At 35.3% G+C, this 23,905-nt stretch overlaps 1 protein-coding gene across 2 annotated transcripts in view; it reads right to left on the reverse strand.

Moving 5' to 3' along the window:
* The window catches only part of csmd2 (CUB and Sushi multiple domains 2), a 543,176-nt gene that overhangs the window by 108,942 nt on the left and 410,329 nt on the right, over positions 1 to 23,905 (reverse strand). For both annotated transcript variants that reach the window (XM_087295937.2, XM_087295938.2), the window contains exons 37-42: positions 23,021 to 23,125; positions 22,776 to 22,894; positions 17,929 to 17,998; positions 13,187 to 13,303; positions 10,835 to 11,044; positions 6,693 to 6,881 (exon numbers count right to left, since the gene is read on the reverse strand). In XM_087295937.2, the coding sequence (XP_087152063.2) occupies positions 6,693 to 6,881; positions 10,835 to 11,044; positions 13,187 to 13,303; positions 17,929 to 17,998; positions 22,776 to 22,894; positions 23,021 to 23,125 (810 nt within the window). The remainder of the gene's footprint in view (positions 1 to 6,692; positions 6,882 to 10,834; positions 11,045 to 13,186; positions 13,304 to 17,928; positions 17,999 to 22,775; positions 22,895 to 23,020; positions 23,126 to 23,905) is intronic.

Raw genomic sequence — 23,905 nt, forward strand, 5'->3', positions numbered from 1 at the left:
TATCCTGAGGACTTTACACAGGCTCCCAGTTACATTCAGAATAAATTGTGAAGTATTATTTTTTTGTCTATACATCACTAAATGGCTTAGGACCTCAATCCATTACAGATATGCTCACTCACGCATTCTTTGTTTTGATATTTTATACTCTATTATTCCTGTTTCTGTAAAGCCCTTTGACTTTCCATTGTGTGCTACATAAATAAACTTGCCTTAAGTGATTGATTTGACTTAACGTTTTACAATATTAGTTAATGTATTATTACAATTATTACAGCATTTATTCATCTTTGTTAACATTGGTTAGTCATTCATCGTTGTTAACGTTAGTCAGACCAATCATTCATACCTCAATAAAGACATCTTATCACCACAAACTTAAAGGTCTGACCAAATGCAACGCCAAGGACTATAGAGCACTTTAATATAGGTGAGCTTAAATGTCTGGTCAATGATCAGCCTATAACACGTTCTATTAAAATGTCAAGCATATATAGTCAACCTTGGCTGAATTTAACCTTTAAAAATGCTGGCATCCATTACTAAATCGGTTTATTATTTGGACAGTGACACAATTCTGATTAAACAGGCCACATGAACATGCCCATCGCCTGTTAAATCTAAATAGAAAATATATTTAAAAAGCTACATAATTAAAATCCTGACACCCAATAATTTCTCTGCACCTTTCAAATCTTAGTGGAGTTGTAAGTGGGGCAAGTATGTCAAAGACAACAAATGAAAACACAAAAAGAGAGATGAAGCAAGAAAAAGGGCATTTTGAAGTGCATTAAAAAAAGAATGTGTTGTTTTTAACCAGCATTTCTTGTTTCTACTCACTGGTACTTTCAGCTGTGACTTTACAACCCATCAAATTGCAATCCACCTGTTAAGTGTCCATTAAAGCTGAAGAATATGGCTCTGCAGTACTTAAACATAAAGAAGAGACTTTATAAAAACAAACAAAAAAGGGTCTTTCTCTGAACAAAAGAGTTGCATCTTTCATCTTGACAGTTTGCGTATTACACAGCATTGAGTACGGTCATATCTATTCTTTGCTTTTTTTTCCCACTCTGTCACAGTACCAGAGCTCTCGATTACTACAAAATCAATTACGCACACTGCAAGACTGTTCTAGCAAGGCCCAGGTTGTTTCTAAGGTTCTCATTGTGTAGATTATTGTAACCTGAAATGGATAAATAATGTGTGTTTCTATTCACAGGTTCACCTGTGTAGTGGTGCTAGGCAAAATAGCAATGTCTGAAGCAGACGGCTATGCTGCAATTGCTATATAATCCCCTCGAGTATCTCCCTGGAGCGCCTTTATTCCCTCACGTGTATTCAGCATCCCCTGAGCATATGTTACCTGATGACCCGCTGCATAATTAACTCATTGAATCAACACATGAAAAAAAAAATGAGCTTGGGAATGTGGGTCAAGGATGAACCGGATTCCTTTTCCATCATTCCCTTGGAGGAGACGTTTGAGAGAAGCCATGGAGTCTGTAGGGATGGTTTATAGTAAAGAATTTGCATTTATGTGCAGTTGCACTGTTTGACCCTGCATTTAAAGCTAGAGTAATGACGATGGGGAGACCAAAGATAAAAAATAAACCTATACAATACAATATTTGCTAGTAGTTAAGTTTGCATTGCATAAAAAAGAACAAAATGCGCTGAAGCTTTCAGACAGAATGACCATGACTAACGAAATTGATTTCTGAGGATCAGATTTACTGCTACTTCATGTCAACAGACCGCTACAGTAATCCACCCTGCTGGTGATAAAAGCATGAACAAGTTTCTCTAAGTCCTCATTGGATTTAATAAAACATATAATTAAATAAAATTATAATTGCGTTACGTTATTACAGATGTTAATAATGCATTAGTAAATGTTGAACTTTGATTAATAAGTGAAGTTTCATAAACTAATTTCGAGAGGAGCACGTGATATGATTGTGCACCGCTGGCCACTCATCCGTAATCAGTAATAATCCAATCAGAATGATCCTAGCTTAGTATAAATGGATCACTTTCTCCCCATTGCACTATCTTCATTTTGGAAGAATGCTTCCCGCTACAAACGCTCCAGCATTTAAACTACGCTTCAGCATCATTCAACCTTCTGGCATGGAAGAACAAATAATCAACAACAACAACTTCTCCAACCAGAACCCCGCTCTCCCCAAAACTCCAGCAGCTGCCTCGCCAGCAATCGAGCCAGAATCCCCGCAAGAAGCCGGCATATCAACTCTTCCATCTTCTACTTCATCTGCCCCTCACTACACAAGCCACAACTTCGTCTAAACTTATGACGCCGGCGATTCAAGCCACCGGAGAGAAGCCGAACTCACAGATCACCTAACGTTAACGGTCCACTTTCGGTAACGTGCATGCTTTAAAGGGAAGTCTGGCGAGATCAGCGTGAATAGAACGCTTTTAATGAAGAACTCACCTCTCAGCCTCCCGCTGGTCAGCAGATCCATAACATTCTGACAGCTGAAATAGTTCGAAGGCAAATGACCAGGCAATCTAATCCATAAACATTATTCCATAACACCTTCATTCGTCGATATACATCCATGAAAAGGTGCACTGATATCCAAACCAGCTGCTGGTGAGAGTGGAGCCATACTTTCACGCATAAACATTGTAGCGATCTGATCTACAAAATGGCCGCCGGCCTTTGCACTCAGAACTTTTGACCGTGACTCCAAGGAGCCAATAGCTTAAAGGGGAAGTATCACCATCCAATGAGCTTTCCAAAACTGGAGACGGTCCCGCCTTCTCTCCCGACAAATTCATGAATGGACTGCGTGCAGAGACTTTGATTCCGGCCAAATAATCATGTTGAGATTACAGACATGTTACTTATCATGGATGGAGTAAAGCCATGATAAACATTACATTCACACAGTTCCTATTAAGTGGCAACATCGTTTTTTAAGTTTGATGTAGGCAGTTGACATATTTACATTTTATTAATAATTATATATACATATATTAAAAAAAAAAAAAAAAAAAAAAAAAAAAAAATTAAAAAAAAAAAATAAAAAATAAAAAAAGTAAATTAAATTCTGAAATGAGTATTACCCAGCAAGTGATAGACAACCTACACATCAAGCAGTAACCCCTTTTGTATCATGCCAATTGTGACTCTCATATCAAGACACCTGAATGTCAGTCAGTTTATAATGACAGTAAGAAAACAATTTCCTGCTCGACTGCCACAAACAAGAGGAGGACATTTCTGGCCATGGAGTAGCTTTTCATACTTATACTTTTTGTTAAATACATTTGAGTTTTAAAAACTTCTATATCAGTAAGGGGTTTAAACTCCACTCCATCATCATCTCACCAGCTCTCCAAGAGGTTTCCTGGACTTCCAGCATAGAAACGCCCCATACGCTCAGTTCTCCTTCTAATTACCACCCTGCAGGAGGACAAATGCCCACTTCTACAACCCTAGCACATTGTGACATTAAGTATTGGAACATGCATTAACAAAGGCGCTTCCATTCACAATCATCCATACGCTTATGAAGACTCCTCCCACGAATATCAGCCAATACAATTAATCATGTCTGCTGTACATGTGCCATGTTACTAAGATTTCATTTCTAATTGTCTCTTGTTTTCCATTTTAGAGTTCAAGACTGCCAGCTCCTGAAACTGCCCTCATTCAACCCATCACACTCTTCATCCATTCCTAATGCATTTACACCCTTCGCAAAGATACTTTCTGCCTATACAGCCCACACCCTTGATACCATATTCACATACCCCCCCCCCCCCCATTTACTCTTCATATCACTATTGACAATATTTAGCACTCATAACGCTCCAATGCTGACTATCATTTGTACTTCCGCTATAGCAGAGTCGCTCCGCCGAGCCTCATTCTCCTTCTGCACCCCCCCCCCCTCTTCTTCCCATTTATAGATGACACAACCGCCCTGTCACACGATTCTGATTTAAGAGATGCTTATAGCAGTTCTTTGCTCCACAGGTATCCCCCAGATCAACTCTCAGTCACTCTTACACAGGGTGTCTCCGGAGTATCAGAAGGTGTTGGGGGCTGATAAGTCAATATAAAGGAGTTTGAGGGCTTAAAGTATTAGAAAGTCTTAGATTCCTTTACAAGGTAATACATTTATTGTTGATCAAGGTATCATCGTATGCTAAAGTTTGACTGTATTCAAGCCGTGAATATCAGGATACTAGGTAGTTACGTAATCAGTAAAATTCTACTAAGGTTTGACAGCTTGCCGCTTGTTTACTGCAACACTATCAGTCTGCAGCTCTATAGGTGACAACCTGTCGAATCGGCTAGTTTTTAATATACATGTGTCTGTATTCGAATGTTTAGTTGGATTCATTTGTTACATTTTTAGTAAATATTCCGTAAGATAAATCTCGCCTGCTTTTTTGATTGAAAATGGTGATAAGGTCCTTAAATGTGTGGGAAAAGTATTAAAGGTGTTGAATTACTTCTCTTATTCCTGTATACTATGTTTCAGGATAGGAGCAGCCATCACAGAAGTACAAAGGGCAGCAACAAATCCAGATCCTAGAAAGGTGGTCACCTGATGCCTTCAAGACATGCGTCCTAGCCACTGGCCCCCCAAAGAAGCCCAGATGGCTCTTGTCAGCCATAATCCCACATCCACTCAAGGCCGAGGGTGTGACCCAGCCACCTTCTTCTTTTTCTTCCTTCTAGCCTGAGTAACACTCAGTTTTCTCCCCCAGCCACATAGGTAATTGGAGTTTCATCCAAGCCCCCCGTCACCCCGCCACCCTGGCCGTTTCCGCTGGAGTCTTCACAGCCCCCTCCCATTTCCCGACTCCTGCCGGACCCCGCCCCCCCTAAAGCTCTGACTTCCGCAGAAGTGTTACCCCGAGCTACGACCCCCGCAGGGGTCGTCTCACTGTCCCTTCCAGGCCTTAGCAATCTTTATTTATTTATATATATATATATCTATATACACCTGTACATAGACATATATTTATAATAGCGCTGTCACTCCCCCGCTCCATCTCCTAACGGAGTGTTCCTCGAGCACCTAACTTATCCCGTCACCCTCTAACAGGAGTCCTTCACTGTCCAAATCTCCTTTCCCAGACTCCTGCTAGAGTAGGCCAGCTTGCCCTGTTCCCCGGGCGCCGACCCCCGCAGGGGTCAGTCACTGCCCCCCCCAGGCCACTGAAACTCATTATATATGTATATCTATGGACTTTCGTTTATAGATATATATTTATATAGAGCGCTGTCACTCCCCGCTCCATCTCCAGTCGGAGTGTTCCACGAGCATCGACTCCAACAAGAGTCTGGCCAAACTTGCCACTCACCCTCTAGCAGAAATCTCCACCGCCCAAATCACACTTCACGATTTCTGCTAGAGATGGCAAAATAAAAAATTGCTGCACCCAACTCCCGCAGCGCCCATTCTGACTCAGAAGTCTCCTGATCACCCCCTCCAGGCCTTAGATTATCCCATTATATATATATATATTTATATACTCTCTCATATATACATATATATTTATATATAGCGCTGCCACTTCCCTGCTCTATCTCCGTTTGGAGTGTTCCTCGAGCATTTTTGACTCTTAATGAGCCAACCCCGCCCACCCCTTATGGCCCCCCTTCACTAGTCTCCACCCAACCCCCTCCCCCGCTCTGGCTTCCACAGGAGTCAGTTTCAAACTTTGCTCCAACTGGAGCCCCCTACTCTTTCTTCATTCCTTAATTACTATATCCAGCAGCCGGATATAGTAAAAACTTTTTAGCTTTTTGGGGGAAATTCTTTGAAATACTCGGCTGCTGTCCCGAGCTAGAGGCATTTTTTGGGGAGCGATCGAGACCTACCTGATCTCGGTTCTCCTGATATGCTTCTAGACCGGGCGGGAGCCCTGGGCTCAAATATCTCCGAGCTCAGGGTTCTCTCCCGGGACAGCATGCCAAACCTGCTATAAGTGCCAAGCATATCTAAGTGGGAATTCTTGAAGTGAAGTTTCATAAACTAATTTCGAGAGGAGCACGTGATATGATTGTGCACCGCTGGCCACTCATCCGTAATCAGTAATAATCCAATCAGAATGATCCTAGCTTAGTATAAATGGATCACTTTCTCCCCATTGCACTATCTTCATTTTGGAAGAATCCCCCCTTCCACCCCATCTCCTCCTTTTTCTCCCCTTCTAAAGGGGGAGCGATCGAGACCTACCTGATCTCGGTTCTCCTGATATGCTTCTAGACTGGGCGGGAGCCCTGGGCTCAAATATCTCCGAGCTCAGGGTTCTCTCCCGGGACAGCATGCCAAACCTGCTATAAGTGCCAAGCATATCTAAGTGGGAATTCTTGAAATGCTGTATGTGTATTGTTTATAATTAGTTGTTGTTAGTAAATACACAAATGAAACCTTATTGTAAAGCATGACCATATTTGTCATCCTAATTCATAATTTTACTCTTTTTAAGAATAAAATATATAGAAAAATAGTAAATATTACTTTATATTTTACCTGTAAAAAGCTAATTAGGATGACAATTATAATCAAAAATTAAAATTTTAAATTTTAAAAAGCTAAAAATGTAAATTAGCATGCCGAATAAATCTATTCTCTCACAATGCAAATAAGCACAGCAGATGTTTACTGAAGTGGGGGAGGAAATAAAGAGGGTCGTACCTTCACAGCGAGGAAACGGATGATCCCAGTTGCGCGTCGTGCCATGTTGACAGGTAAGAATGGAGTGTCCTGTCAGATGATACCCTGGATAGCACTCGAAGGAGATGGACTGACCCACGTTATAACCAGCACCAACCACCACACCATTATGGAAGGGTTCAGGATCAGGACACTCCTGGAGTTCATATGCTGAAAGAGACAGACATACTTGATGCATGATACATAGAGGATGAAAATGTATGTTTCATTTAAAAAAGAGATTGCTCTGAGCTCCAAGATCCAATCCAAACCTAGACTCTGAATATTAAACGCCCATGGAATCAACTGATTGCTGTGCACCAACAAAGCTTTGGGATTTGATTCAAAGCAAAGGTAATCAAAGCTCCGGCAATGAAAGATGCTGTCATTTCCTCTCAGATTTCAATGATGGAAGTCTGAACTTCACGGAAATGCAATATGTTGATCAATGTTCACACAGGCAGCCAACTGCGTTTACATCTTGTCTGGCTCAAGTCTTTTGTGTTGGGTTTCTCCATTACTCTGTCTGTTTTCCTACATTGTGTCTTAAAGTCTGTGTGAAATCATAATTGACAATGTTTGTTTTGCTAGTGCACATTGTTATTTTTAGGTGAACAATTAATATATGTTTGTTTTGGTAATCTGCAATTAAAATATGACCATTTACTTCTATGTTTGGAGTGGCTTCACTCCAAACTTCTTCTCTGATGATTCTTCTCTGATGACATCAGTTTGACAGCTTCAAATCACAATATTATTAACCACACCCCTCTTACCGCTAGTTTGCTAACAGATAATTTTGTGAAAAAAGAAAGCCCAGCCCCCTACTCAATATTCAGTTTCAGCTGAAAGTTCACCAGTATACTCAAATAAAAGTCTCTGCAACTTGTGGTTCACTTTAAAGTCACTCTGAAGCCGAACAGTCGCTAGTCAAGAGGTAAAGCAGTAGAATGCTTGAGGCCCCAGGCCAAAAGAGAGCCCCCAAGGGCTGACCAATTTTCAATTAGTGACAGAGCGACTCACAATTTATTATATTATATATTATATCTTTTTTTGTTACAGTTACAACAAGATACTGAAAAATCTATATATCTTGTATTATTCTGTAAATGTAATGCTTAAGAGCCATAGTGCTTAGACACATCTTGTGTATAGGGTATATGGACAGCTAGTTTTTTTTTCCTATACTGATAAACTTCCGATGAAAGGTTAATGTTGACTTTTTTATACAGTTCTTTTAACAGCATCAACATTGTAATGTAATTAAAACACAATTAGTTCAATATATTTAAGCATTCATTTAGCTGTTCAAGGTTAAAACAAGATAAAAAAGCCATTTACACACACACGCCGAGAGGAACAGCAGGCTAGCGCAAAAATTCCATTGACAATACTAGTAAAATAAATGTTCATATTTTAAAGACATGGTGCAGAAAAAAAAAATTTAACACAGTGCTTCTTGTACATTCTGAGACCCACTTTACATCGAATTTCAATCAGGCAGTGAAGATTATTGTTTGTAAAGAAAACAGACCTTAAAAAGCTCCAAACACAGCTCTAAGTCAATGAAAACATCCAGCTGATGTTTAAATCTAAAAGTGCACCTTGTTTAAAAATATATATTTTTTTTAATAAAAGTTTTGAGTCGTTTAAATGATTTGTCGTCGTCCGGATCTTTTGCCTGTTTGTTTCACAAAACAATACCAAATATAAAGAGATGGATCCGGTAAAACGTGAATGCACCATTCCTCCACTAGCAAAATGTGTGTGGAACTGATCTTGACTGAAGATGAGTTAACTTATGAATGACGTTCTGGTGATTAATGCAATAGTCTACCCTGCAATTGGGGATTCGTCAACCATTTGTCAAAGGAAGGATTAGAAAAGACTATTGACGTATGGGACTTTGTCAGAAATTACAGGAACTCTATTAGTACACAGTTCATAGATCAGTTTCTTCCTCCATTTAACAAGTGTAAGTAAGTGAATAAAATGGTGGCCTCCTTGTTTTCTCTAGCAGGCAAAATATGTATTTAATTGTGTTTTGTTTCTCGTTATCACTCCACGTGACTTGAACTTTATCTGGTTAACTCTTTCTCATACTGTGTCTAAAGCCACGTTGAAACGTGACGCGTGACGCTTTCTATATTGATTTTAATGTGTTTGTCAACTCACGATCGTCTGCCCTTTGTCATTGCAAAAGCCTCTATCAACTGTTCCTACACACATGCGGCAGTCAAGTTTCAAAATAGTTCAGCTTTTGCCACTGTGGATTAAAACTGAATGTGTGTTGCTGTTTTTACTCATGGTTAAGAATAGAGCAATATGCTGGTGTTAACCTGCATTGATTTAATGCACTCCTGCATCATATACACAATGTATCCTCACAAATACACTCTGCACTCTGACTACTTCAACAATATTGATAAGCTGTGGTGGGTGTTTCACTCTGTCTTGTGCTCAACGCAGTCAACCAATCCCAACAGATTATCATCACTCTGCGAAGGGGTTTGGGAACAAATGAAACGCTTAACAAATCATATGGGAGTCATTGGTATAATTAGGTACAAAGAAATGCAGATTTTAAAACAATGAAAGTGTTTTTGACCTTCCATGCATATCAGCCTGTTGTTGGAGACCCCCAAAACCAAAATATGACTTTTTATAATACATAATAGGGGCTTTTTAAACGTTACAATACTATAAGAGCATACAGTTCACCGTAAGCCAGAGTTTAACTTGGTTACTGAAAATTAAAAGCCCTTCTGGATATACCTTTTATAAATAAGTTAAATCATTGTATTATGAAAAAACTTTTAAATAATTATAATACAAGATATGCTAAAGAACAGTCAAAAGTTGCTTTTGAATGTAGTCTTCGTTCCTCATCTTCAATATTGCTGTATCAGCCACGCTAAAAACGGAAGACTATGGGTGTTCGTGCTTTTTCCTATAGTGCGCCTAAGCTATGGAATGGCCTACACTCCAGCATCAGGAATGCTGTTTCTCTGGCCTGTTTTAAGAAACTTCTTAGGACTTACCTTTTTACCGTTGCTTTTAACTTAGATTGATTATTTTTGTTATTTTATCTTCCATTTGTATTAAATCATTCATAGTTTATTGCAATGTTTTTATGTATTTTATTTTTTGACTGTTTTTACTGTTCTGCATTGTTTGCCTTTATACCTGTTAGCGCTTTGGGACTGAGAAAAGCGCATTATAAATAAAATGTATTATTATTATTATTATTATTATTATATGAAGAATTGTAATGCTACAACAGCAAAGCCTTTTGGAATTTTAATTAACATATTACTGTTTTACTGTAAGTATCATGTCCATAATCACTTCATTATATGGATCATTTCCTCTGGATTGTTATTAAAGTTTCTTGCACCAGAATTAAAAGGTGGTTAGATTTTATATTCTATAAGGACGAGTCATGGAGGCTGGAGGGCTTCCTGTGAATTTTTGCCCCAAAAGTCTATAGAATGTTCTGAAGAGAAGTTCAGAAATTCCTTTGCCTTTCTTTTCATTAGTTCTGTCTAAATATGGTGCCATTATGAAAAGTTTTATTTTTCCAAATCTCATAGACACAAAAAAGGAAATGCGCTGAAGCTTCCAGACAGAATGACCATGACTAACGAAATTGATTTCTGAGGATCAGCACATCTTTGGTAACAAAGCTTTGCGAAAGGCTATACTGCCGGAAATAATGCTTGATTTATATGCTAATGTACACATAATTATGTAAATACTGATTTCACAAGCCATTTCAATTCAGCAAACCGTCATTCTATTACAGCGTATATCCTGATAGCTTTCACAGATCTGTCCTAGAAAAGGCCCTTACTGTGACACAATGTGAAATTCACTCATTGGACTCATATGCTACTTTGGATTCAGCATTTTACACCTGATGGATTTTATGCACAGCTTCACAGAGAGCGGGTTATTATCGTGTTTACTCGTTATCTTGACTGATTGTCTTGGCGAGGGATTGAAACTGACATTTAAATTGAGGTTCCAGAGAAAATAAATGTGCAACAGCAATGCTAACTACAGCAAAATAAGGAGTAAATGAGTGATCAATTCTTAACTTTTGTTGGACTTTAGTTCCTTACCCTGATAATCAAATCTGAAGCCAGGTTTATTCTGAGAGTGGTCGCTGTGGAAGTATACTGTGGTCTCGTGGGAAGTGGTTAGGAGAGATGATGGTAATTCCTGTCCGCTGAACCTGCCAATCACTGTGCTAGTGTCAAAAGGTCCGTTCCTTATTTCCAGGAAATCATGGTTGGCCTCGGTGGAAAAGTTCAAAAACTGCACATGAGCCCCTGTTGGCAGGATAAAACAGAATGTGCTTAGTAACATCAAAGTCTTAGAGATCTGCAAAGGCAACAGGCATACAATTACTGATGCCATTGACATGGATAAACGGAACAAACTGTTTGATCAAGTTCAATTCAGTGCTAACTATAACTAAACATGAAAAATATAGATTTTTGAATTACAATACATTTCATTAATCAGCAGTGATGAATTCAATGTATACATGAAAAAAAGATTAGAAACCTTGTCATAATTACAGAAAAACTTGAAAAAATAACTTAGCAGACTATATGCAGGGGACTTTGAATATTGGTTTGAAAAAAACAAGATTATATTTAAGAGAAAATGGTTCAGAACAAAATAAAAATAAATAAATAAAAGTAAATACACTAAAATTACATAAAAAAATAAAACATAAATAAATAAAAATAATATAATATAATATATGCACATATATATATATATATATATATATATATATATATATATATATATATATATATATATATATATATATATATTACTATACACGATTGCCTCACAGCAAGAAGGTTGCTGGTTCGAGCCTTGGCTGTGTCAGTTGCCATTTCTGTGTAGAGTTTGCATGTTTTCCCAGTGTTCACGTGAGGTTCCTCCGGGTGCTCCGGTTTCCCCCTCAGTCCAAGGTGAATTGGGTAAGCTAAATTGGCCATAGTGTATGAGTGTGTATGGATATTTCCCAGTAATGGGTTGCAGCTGGAAGGTCATCCACTGCCTAAAACATATGCTGAATAAGTTGGCGGTTCATTCCACTGTGGCGACTCTTGATTGATAAAGGGACTAATAAAATAATTAATAATTAAAAATACAATATATAATACAAATTCATAAATAAAAAAACTATATTAACATATCAATGACATTACATTTACAAATAAATTGTTAAAAATATATATATAATATTTGAGAGAAATAAATGAGAATCGCAAAAAAAAAATTAAATTAAATAATATTTACAAAAGATGAAAACACAAATTCATATATAAAAACTATATTGACAGCAATGACATTACATTTATAAAAAAATGGTTTGAAAAAGATAATATTTGAGAGAAATAGATGAGAATCTCTAAAATAAAATTAAAATTTATAATATAAAATAATATGATAATAATAATAATAATAATAATAATAATAATAATAATAATAATAATAATAATAATAATAATAATAATAATAATAATAATAATAATTAAAACATGAAAACAAACTCATATATAAAAACTGTATTGAAATATCAATGGCATTATATTTATAAATATTGGTTTGAAAAAAAATATATTATTTGAGAAAAATGGATGAGAATCTCTAAATAAAAATAAAAATAAATAAATAAATAAATAAATAAAATACATAATAATTGAAAAATATGAAAAAATGAATATATTAAAATGTATTGACATATCAATTAATACTTATAAATATCAGTTTTAAAAAAAGATATAATATTTGAGAGAATTAAATGAAAAGCATTAAAAAACACAATAAAATAATAATAATAATAAAATAATAAAATAAAATAAAATAAATAAAATAAAACAACAACAACAAAATCAATAATAATAAATAACAGAAATAAAATAAATAATATTTAAAAAATAAATAAAAACTATATTGACACATCAATGATAAAATAAAATCAATGATAATATAATAAGATAATATTTGAGAGAAATAAATAAGAATCAAAAAAAAATAATAATAATAATCCTCCTCCTCCTCCTACTACTGCTACTACTACTAATAATAATAAAAATAACAATAATAACTATATAAATAAACAAATAAATACTTACATAATTTAAAATAAATTATAATAAAAACATGACAACACAAACTTGAGATTTCAAATATATGTCAATTCATTTAATCATTAATATCATGTTATATATGCACCGAAGAAGGATCTTATAACTAAAAAGTGAAACTATGACTCATATACTGATATTATCCCTCTTCATTTTTTTTCTCCTCCTTCTGTCTACAGTAATTTTTAATAACCAATCCACATAAATAATGTTTAGCATTTTCAGTTGCTAAATCAGAACTCCACAAATTAGCAGTCAACTCTTAAAAAACAGCATCTGTTCATTCAGTGTTTTCCTCACCGTAACCGACTGGCAAGTAAATCCTCCAGGTGCAGTCGCCGTTGCTAGGGTAGTTTCCTGGGAAACCAGGGCTGAGGATGGTGCCTTCCATCTCCTCTCTGATCCCTCCACACTGAGCTGGAGGAAAGAAAGAAAAAAGAAAAACTGTGAACATTCACTTGGAGGAAATACATAGTGTGATATAAACCAAAGCTGCTCAAGGTTCAAGCACTTCTAAAGGCCAGTGAAAAACAGCCGACAACTGTCAGGCTATCATTACAGAATGACATAGAATGACAACCACCAGGCTATTTCCACTTTTTCTGATTGGTGGCAGATGACTGAAAGCGAAAATTGCTGTCACTGACCTGCAAATGAACTTGTCTTCTGTTTTTTTTCTTTTCTTTTTTTGTACAGCAGCTATATATGTACTGCGGGATACAAAAGTCTAGCAACACAATGTAAATCTTGAATACAGGATCTACAGTCATTTACAAATATGGTAATATTGTGAAATGTTATATTACTTTTAAAATAACACAATGCAACCGCTTCCAATGTTATCACTTGATTGAATGGGTGTTATCAGTGGTTATCAGACATAGGCCAGTAGGGCCTTCTGCGCCCACTGGTAGGCTCAGAAGGCTGTTATCATCTGTCCACATGGTTAATTAGCTATACTAATAGAGAACACTTCAGATTCAGATATGTTTTTACATTACTGTGATGGTTGGGTTTAGGGTTGGGGTAGACGTTTATAAAATACAATTAATGGGAAATTTAATAATATAAATAATTATCGTTAACTTCCGGCCGCAGCCATTTGTGATTTATAGCTGATTAACCATGTGGCGCAGAAGGCCCCTACTGGCCCATATCTATCAGCTGACAACCACTGAAATCGTCCATTTAATCCTGTGATAACATTTGAATCGGCTGTTAAAATGTTGTATATGAATATTTTTTTAAGTATTTTTTTATGTGATTCAACAGTGGATTTACAGCATCCTTACTCTAGTCTAGTTCATTATTCAGTGTCGTGTGATACTTGCAGCTGAATCATTGATAACATTTCTGATTATTAGCTATGGTAACAAAATGTTTCTGCTTACATACAGTATTAATGTGGATATTCTGAATATTCTTGTTTAAACATTTATTAATGTTTAGTATTTATTAAATTACATTTTTGTTGCATCTTACTTGTTTTTAAGCAATGTAACTTGTCCTTAATAATTGTATTTTTAGGAAGGAATAAAATGAAGAAAGAAAAGTACTTTTTAGTGATTATGTTGAGCAGAAAATCAAAGTTAGAAAGATTTCTGAAATATTATGTGACACTGAAGACTAATGTCTACAGAGATCTTCACCTTTTAGTTAAAATAAATTACATTATAAAATACATGCAGACTGAAAATAGCAAACTTTAAATTGTTTCAAATCAGAACACCTAAAAAATCCAAAAGTTTTGATCACTATCGTACATTCACCGGCCACTTTATTAGGCACACCTTACTAGTACTGGATTGGACCCAAAGTGTGCCAAGAAAATATTTCCCACACTATTATACCACCACCACCAGCCTAGCCACTGACATGGCAGGATAGATCCATGCTTTCATGTTGTTGATGCCAAATTCTGACCCAACCATCCAAAAGTCGCAACAGAAATCGAGACTCATCAGACCAGGCAACGTTTTTCCAATCTTCTGTTGTTCAATTTTAGTGAGCCTGTGCGAATTGTAGCCTCAGTTTCCACTGTTTTAATTTAATTGTAGCCACTGTTCTAAAACTGACAGGAGTGGCACTGAGTGTGGTTTTCTGCTGCTGTAGCCCATCTGCCGCAAGATTTGTGTTATGCGTTCAGAGATGCTCTTCTGCATACCTCAGTTGTAACGAGTGGTTATTTGAGTGACTGTGGTCTTTCTATCAGCTCGAACCAGTCTGTCCAATCTCCTCTGACCTCTGGCATCAACAAGGCATTTGTGCCCACAGAACTGTCGCTCACTCGATTCTTTCTGTTTTTTTTTGACCATTCTCTGTAAACCTTAGAGATGCTTGTGCATGAAAATCCCAGTAGATCAGCAACCATGCCACGTACAAAGTTACTCAAACTCATTCTGATGCTCGATTTGAACTGCAGCAGATTGCCTTGACCATGTCTACATGCCTAAATGCATTAGAAATTTCTGGTAACGAGCAGTTGGGCAGGTGTAACTAATAAAGTGGCCGGTGAATGTATGTGACGGATACAAAACCTAAAATAAATAGATTAATACATTTCTCAATTTCTGTTTAACTGAAAATAAGATTTTTTTCAACAAATTTCTAAAAAAAAAATAGTTTAAATCATTTGAGAAATATTGAAAAAAAGAGAAAAGTAATAGTAAATATATTTCACTTTTTTAATTTTCTTTTTTTTTACATTACACACAAATTGCAATTCAATTCAATTTAAAATAAAAACATGGAAAGGAAATAAATATGTCATGCAATGCAAAATAAAATCTATGGTAAACTGTGCGGCCTAGACGGCGATTGACGTTTCACGTTGCTTAGCAATGCCATCTACCGTGTGCGCTGACCCTTAAAGCTTTGTGCTGAATAAAGAAATGTAACACATTAGCTTTCTATTGACATCATAGGGGAAACAAGTCTTTCATTTATTAAAAAGGCCAATTCACTTCCCAAAGCTATCAAAGGCCACTCGAGCACCTCTGTAGCCTTCAATCTTCTCATATCAGTGAAAACGCACGCTCAATCCCCTCCTCCCCTCCAGGCTTTGAGTCTAAACTACTGATTGATTCAAATATCACTCTGATTAAAGCCCGGGCTTTGGACTCAAAGAGACTTGACGGATGTGATGAGAAGCCTAACAAAGCTTCAGATCCTGAATGGAGCCTATGCAGAGAGTAGGGGTTAAAACTGCCCTGGGTGCCTTTGAAAACACAGCAGAAATCAGGAAAGCACAGATGACTGTCAGAGCCATGAATTATTTCAAAAGCTCCAACAATCGCACCAGGATAAAGAACAAATAAGGATCTATTAGGGCACTGTTAAGAAACGTGATGGGGAGACTGTTAAGGCTCTTGATTTCTGCTCATTTTTTTGCATTAGATAAATTGACAAATCAAACATTTTATGGCATTTTATTTCAATTTTTGTGGTTTCTCTGCCAAGACAACTTTGGAACATGAGCAGAACTGAAGTTATTTTAATTAATTTCCATTGTATTTATTTACCTTTTAAGCAAACATACACACAGTTTGACCTATACAATAATACAGAAGCCAAAATAAATAATATTGGCTCCACTAATAATATTGCCTCTACTAATATTGGCACCCCTGGTAAATATGAGAAAAGAAGGCTGTGCAAAAAATAATTTAACAATTAATAATTAAACCTAAATCGAAATCTGTTAAAATGGTTGATCTTTTGGGGGGAAAAAAATAAAATAAATGTATTATTAAATGCATGCATGAAAGAACGAATTAATTAATAAAAACAAACAAATTAATAAATAAATTAATCAGTAAACATGCAAGCAAAGAAATAAACAAATAAATAAAAAGCAAGTGAGCAAACGATCAAACAATCAAACAAACAAACAAACAAATAATAAATTAATAAATAAATAAATAAATCAGCAAACAAGCAAGCAAAGAAACAAACAAACAAACAAATAAATAAATAAACAAATAAATAAAAAGCAAGTGAGCAAACGATCAAACAATCAAACAAACAAACAAACAAACAAATAATAAATTAATAAATAAATAAATAAATCAGCAAACAAGCAAGCAAAGAAACAAACAAACAAACAAATAAATAAATAAACAAATAAATTACTTAAAAATAAAAAGGCAAGCAAATGATCAAACAAACAAATGAATTAATTAATAAATAAATACAAAATCAATAAGCAAAAAAACAAAGAAAGAAACTAATAAATAAATAAATAATAAATAGTAAATAAACAAGCAAAGAAAGAAAGAAAGAAACAAACAAACAAACAAAGAAACAAACAAACAAATAAATAAATCAGCAAAAAAGCAAAGGAACAAACAAACAAATAAATAAACAAATCAATAAATAATAAAACACAAGCAGTGATGTGGTGGCGCAGTAGGTAGAAGAAAATAAGCAAGCAAGCAAACGATAAAAACAAAACAAAAAAATAAATCAGCAAATGTGGAAGCAAACAAACAAACAAACAAACAAACAAAAAAACAAACAAATAAGTAAACAAACAAGCAAGCAAGTAAATGGTCAAACAATCAAACAAATTGATTGAAAATGTTAAAAATAACTACTCTCATCCGAAAACAAACGTAATATCCCTAAATATTTTTGTTAATATGTTAATCAAAATATAAAAAGATTAAACAATAAATACATTTTTTGCACAGCCTTCTTAGCTTATAATTATCAATGGTGCCAATATCAGTGGAGGTCACTGTGCATTCACTAAAAAAACAGCTTGGGACCATCTGGATTAAAGTTGCAAGTGCCAAAATGCTTAACTTGGCTCTGCAAAACATTCTAGCCTCATTTATTTGATCATTTGTTACTCAACGCAGTGAAATGCATATATTTGTAGATGTGGCGTCAGTGCCAGAGAAGTTTCTGTGGGAGCTGTACACACTGACACAAGTACCAGTGTACCATTCCAGCCTCTTTGGTAGATCTGAAGTCATAAATCTGCAGAAGCCAGGATTTATAAAAGAAATAAATGAATAAAAGATGACAGAAGTTATTACCGATGCAGAGAGGAGGCGGATAGTTCCAGCGGCGCACAGGCCCTGGCATGCAGGAGATATGGGAGACTCCCTGCAAAGATAAAAAAAAAAAATGTAACAATAAGAAATATTGTTTGTTTTTTAAAACTTTCCTTCGTTCACTCAGCATTCTGTCTGGCCACACTCTGACCTGCACAGTTTGGACCTTCATGACTCAGGCGGACACTTTTCTTTATTGTTTTTGGCTTTTTAAGTTAAGCCCACACTATAAGACTGAAGATTCTTGCCCCTTTGTTTTTTAAGTTTGACTATAGTCTGAAACAAAACCTAAACTATAGTGTGGAAAAATACATTAAACTAGGTCAATTTGCATTGCTGGGAGAATTAACAATATTATATTGATACAGTGTGCATCAGTAAACATATATCCAAATGTAAGCCAGGTCTTGAACATGCTCACAATCAAGGCTAATCAAGATTTCCCTTGAGAGCATTGTGTTCTCAGCAATGAATCATTGGCTACCAAGAGTGTTTTAAAGGGTATTTTAAGCACTTTGTACAATCAACCATTTTGAAAACCTGTTGGAATGCCACTTGATGGCATATTCAGATATGGTTAGAGATATATTATGCGTTACTAAACACATTAACAAAAAAATGAACTGCAAAGTCTGAAACTCATAGCATTGGCATTACTACCAGATTTGTGAATCATCTGGATAGAAAAACAAATACATTTTCAAGTGCAACATGTTTCCCATTCTCTTGTTGCTGACGTAAAATGTTAAATTCTGCAATTTGTTGGAGCAAAATCATCTGTTTGATTAATTTTAAAACTGACATAACCTTAAATCATTGACCAAAACCAAAATGATGATTTCCTGTAACCAAATTAAAAATCATTGGCTACAGACAGGGCTTTAAGTGGTATTTCTGATACTTTACGCTATCATCTGTTGCATAAAGCACGATAATCTAATCTTGTAATATTAATTTGCTGCTCACATGCTCAAAATCAAAGTTAGTCATGCTTTCCTGTGACCGAATTGTGAATTATTGGTTACCAAGAGCACTTTAAGTGGTATGTTTCATTCCTTAGGCCAGGGGTCACCAATCCTGGTCCTGGAGGGCTGGTGTCCCTGCAGGGTTTAGCTCCATCTTGCCTCAACACACCTGCCTGGATGTTTCAAGTATACCTAGTTAGACCTTGATTAGCTTGTTCAGGTCTGTTTGATTAGGGTTGGAGCTAAAATCTGCTGGATACTGGCCCTCCAGGAACAAGTTTGGAGACCACTGCCTTAGGCAATCAACCATCTTGAAACTGTGTTAAAACACAACTCAATGGCTAATTTAAGATCTGAGTTATTATCTATATGGATATGGTCACCAATATTTTGTGCATCACCGAACACATTTTCGAAAAACAACAACTGCAAAGTCTGGAACTCATAGCCTTGGCTTTACTACCAGATTTGTGAATCATCTGTATAGAAAAACAAATACATTTCCAAGTAGAAAATGCCTCCCGTTCTTTTGTTGCTGACGTAAAATGTTAAACTCTGAAATATGATGGAGCAAAATCATCTTGTGGAAGTTAGACAATAAAATTTTCTGCTAGGATTGACAGAACACCAAACATGCTCAAAAACAAAGCTAATCACGATTTCCTGTGACCGATTTGTGAGTTAATAGCTGCAGAGAAGGCTTTAAGTGGTATTTTTGATACCTTATGCAATCAACCAACCTGGAACTGTGTTAAAACACAACCCGATGGCTAATTTAAGATCTGTGTTATCGTCTATATGATATTGAAGTATTTTGGAACAGAATTATCCATTCTTGAAGAAGCTAGACACATTCATTTGGTGCTAGCATTGACAGAACACCAAACACGCTCAAAATCAAGGCTAGTCATGATTTCCTGTGTCCGCATTGTGATTTATTGGCTATAGAGAGTTTTTTAAGTAGTATTTTTTGGCACTTTTTAAAATCAACCATTTTGGAACTGTGTTAAAACACAACCCAATGGCTAATTTAAGAGCCATGTTATCGTCTATATGAATATGGCCTGCAAAGTGTGGAAACCGTAGCCTTGGCATTACAACCAGATTTGCGAATCATCTGGATACAAAAACAAAAACATTTCCAAGTGCAAAACGCTTCCAATTCTTTTGTTGTTGACGTAAAATGTTAAACTGCAGTATTTTGGGAAAAAAACTTTTTGTTCTTGTAGAATTGCTAGACAAATTAATTTGGTGCCAGCATTGACAGAACACCAAACACTCTCTCAAGCAAGGCTAATCATGAATTCATATGACTGCACAGTGACTTATTAGCTAACAAGAGTGGTGATTTAGTACAAACAACCATTTTGGAACTGTGTTGGGATTGCACCTGAAGGCTAACTGTAAGATTTGTGTTATCAAACTATATATATGTTCGGCAATATATTGTGAAACACTAAACATTTGACCAACATATCTAAGGTCTTGAACTCAAAGCCTTGGTGTCATCTGGATACAAACACAAAAAGGTTTCCAGCTGTAAAATGCTTCCCATTCTTGTGTTGCTGATATAACTTGTTAAAATCTGTCATATTTTGCAGGAAAATCACCTGTTCATGAAAAGGTTAGACAGATTAATCTGTTGTCAGCATTAACAGAACACCACCATGCTCAAAATCAGGGTCAATAATTTCCTGTGACCACATTGAGAACTATTGGCTACTAAGAGTGCTTTCATTGGTAATTAACCATTCATAAATTATGCTAGGACGCCACTTTAAGGCGAATGTAATAGTTGGGTATCACTTTATTCAGATTGTCCCTTTAATACCTTTTCTTGAATACAAGCTACATTGGAACTACATACAATAAAATGCTAATTAGAGTATTAGTAGACTGTAAGGTTGATGGTTGGTGTAAGGTGATACATGCAAAATATTTTATAATCAGTTAAATGTGTGTTGGTTGCACATTATCAGCTAATATTAAGCAGATAGTCTGCTAATACTCTAATGAGAATTAGTTGCAATGTAGTCATAGTCAAAATTGCGTTTACACTACATATTTCAAGTGACCCAATTCCACTTTTTTCTCATGTGGCACAGATCGGACATGACCCTTGTATATGTACTGTAGACAGGAAAAAATCAAATGGATTTCGATTTACTTAAATCAGCTTCACGACTCTATCTGATCTGATATATCCGGTAGATCAAATTTTCACCTGTCAAAGCGAGTCGCAGATCATTAAAAATGATAACGAATGACTCAAACTCTGACGCTTTCATTTCAGAACAGACCAAATCTTATTTCTTAATCTCATTGAAGAGCAATTTTCATGTAGAACAAGTTAATGCATTTAAGCATCTTAACAAGAAGGGAGAGACCGCAACATTAGCCACGTAAACAATATAAACTAATATAAAACTATTGCATACACGGCGTGCATATATCATGCCATGGACATTACATTAAAATGCCTACTGGTTTAAAAAGCTTAATGAAAAAAAGCAGCCAAATGAGAACTTTTTGTCATAAACTACAGCAAAACAACTTTTTTATTATGAGCTGTAAGTCAGCGCTTGTTTTTTTCCGGGTCACTGCACTTTTCCTGTTTGCAGTGTAAATGCAGACATCAGATAAGAGTCACTTATCTAAGGTAATGTAAGCGGATCATTAAATAAATTCGATACAGTCACAACATCGGATCTGCAGTATAAATGCAGCCAAAAAAAAAATAAAAAATGAGCATCCGAATAAAGTGATACCAAGATTTGTGTATACAGTTGAAGTCAGAATTATTAGCCCCCCTGAATTATTACCCACTGTTTATTTTTCCCCAATTTCTGTTTAACGGAGAGAAGATTTTTTTCAACTAATTTCTAAACATAATAGTTTAATAACTCATTTCTAATAACTGATTTATTTGATCTTTGCCATGATGACAGTAAATAATATTTTACTATATATTTTTCAAGACACTTCTATACAGCTTAAAGTGACATTTAAAGGCTTAACTAGGGTAATTAGGTTAACTAGGTAGGATAGGGTAATTAGGCAAGTTGTTGTATACTATAGTTTGTTCTAAAGAATATATATAAATATATATATATATATATATATATATATATATATATATATATATATATATATATATATATATATATATATATATATATATATATATATATATATATATAGCTTAACTGGGCTAATAATTTTGAATTAAATGTTTTAAACTCGTTTAAATGCATTTAAATGTTTTGAACTAAAATGTTTTTTCTTATTAAAAACGGCTTTTATTCTGGTTGAAATAAAATTTTAAAAAAGACATTTTCCAGAAGAAAAAATATTATCAGACATACTGTGTAAATTTCCTATCTCTGTTAAACATAATTTGGGAAATATTTAAAAAAGAAACCCATAATCAAAAATAACAACGTCAAAGTCTGGAACTCATAGCTTTGGCATTACTACCAGATTGTGAATCATCTGGATACAAAAATAAAAAGGTTTCCAGGTTGGAAAATGCTTCCCATTCTTTAGTTCCTGACGTAAAATGTTAAACTCTGCAGGATTTTGGAACAAAATCATCCATTCTTGTAAAAGCTAGAAAGATTAATTTGCTTCTAGCATTGACAGAACACCAAACATGCTCACAATCAAGGCTAATCATGATTTCCTGTGACCGCATTGTGAGTTATTGCCTACCGAGAGTGCTTTAAGTGGAATTTTTGGTACTTTGTACAATAAAACCGTACTGGGACTCTGCACGATAGCTAATGTAACATCTGTGTCCTGAAGTGACTGCTGCTGCATTGTGTCCATGCTCTTGTCCAATTTGGCAATCTAACAAACTCTCACCTGCAGCGTAAATCCAGGGTCGCACTGAAAGGACACAACATTGTTCATCTGTAGTCTTTCGCCCACTCTGAAGCCATTCATGGGTACAACCGGTTCAGGACAACTAGTGAGGGACACAGCTGTGAGGGAAAATGAGACAATATGACAAACAATGAGAGGTATTCTGCTGAATGCAAAAAAAAATAGTTGGCTTTTTAGAGAGTATGTGAAGTCCAGATGCACTGGTATTGTAACAGATGTCCTACTCTTGTACTCCAGACGGAAACCGGCTGCAGAGACGCTGATGTCTGAGAAGAAGTGCAGGTAGAGCTGGTTGGAGGTGCTGTTCAGAAGGGCTGGCACTGTTGTACCTGCAGAATAAAGGAGTTGTTAGCAGATTGTCATTTTGTAGCTGAATCAGTGTGTCCTTGACTTTTGTCCAACATGTGCTTTGATTACTTTCTTGCTAATTAAAACTAAAACTTTTAAATTGCTTTTGTTAAATGCTTATTTTTATTTTATTTTTTTACAAGCTGAAGATGAATATAAATAAATAAAATAATATAACATAAAAAAATTGTATTTCTTTAAAATGTTGGCTTGGCAACACATGAAAATGTAATAAGTTCAAGACTTGAATCTATTTTATATTAGTTATGGCATAACTAAGCCTTGAGTTTGAAACACACAGCACATAACAAACACATAACAAAACACTAAAACAAAACACATAAAAAGCAAATAATAATAATAACAAAAACAATAAAATAATAATAATAATAATAATAATAATAATAATAATAATAAAAAACACTAATACTAATAATAATAATAATAATAATAATAATAATAATAATAATAATAATAATAATAATAATAACAACAACAATACTAATAATGATTATAATAATACTAAAAAAAATAATAATAATAACAGTAATAATAATAATAATAATAATAATAATAATAATAATAATAATAATTTTTGTCACAATCACCAGTGATCCAGGCTTGCAAATCGCTACCAAACATTCACTATCACCCGGACTACAATCCTGCCACTATATGAACTACAAATCCAGTCATGCACCAGTCACACACTCCTGTTCTGGTTCTCCTTTGATTAAACACACACAGCTGGGAACTGCTCA

Source organism: Danio rerio, chromosome 19, assembly GCF_052040795.2.
Source record: "Danio rerio strain M-AB ecotype USA chromosome 19, GRCz13ab, whole genome shotgun sequence".
Classification (NCBI taxonomy): Eukaryota; Metazoa; Chordata; class Actinopteri; order Cypriniformes; family Danionidae; genus Danio; species Danio rerio.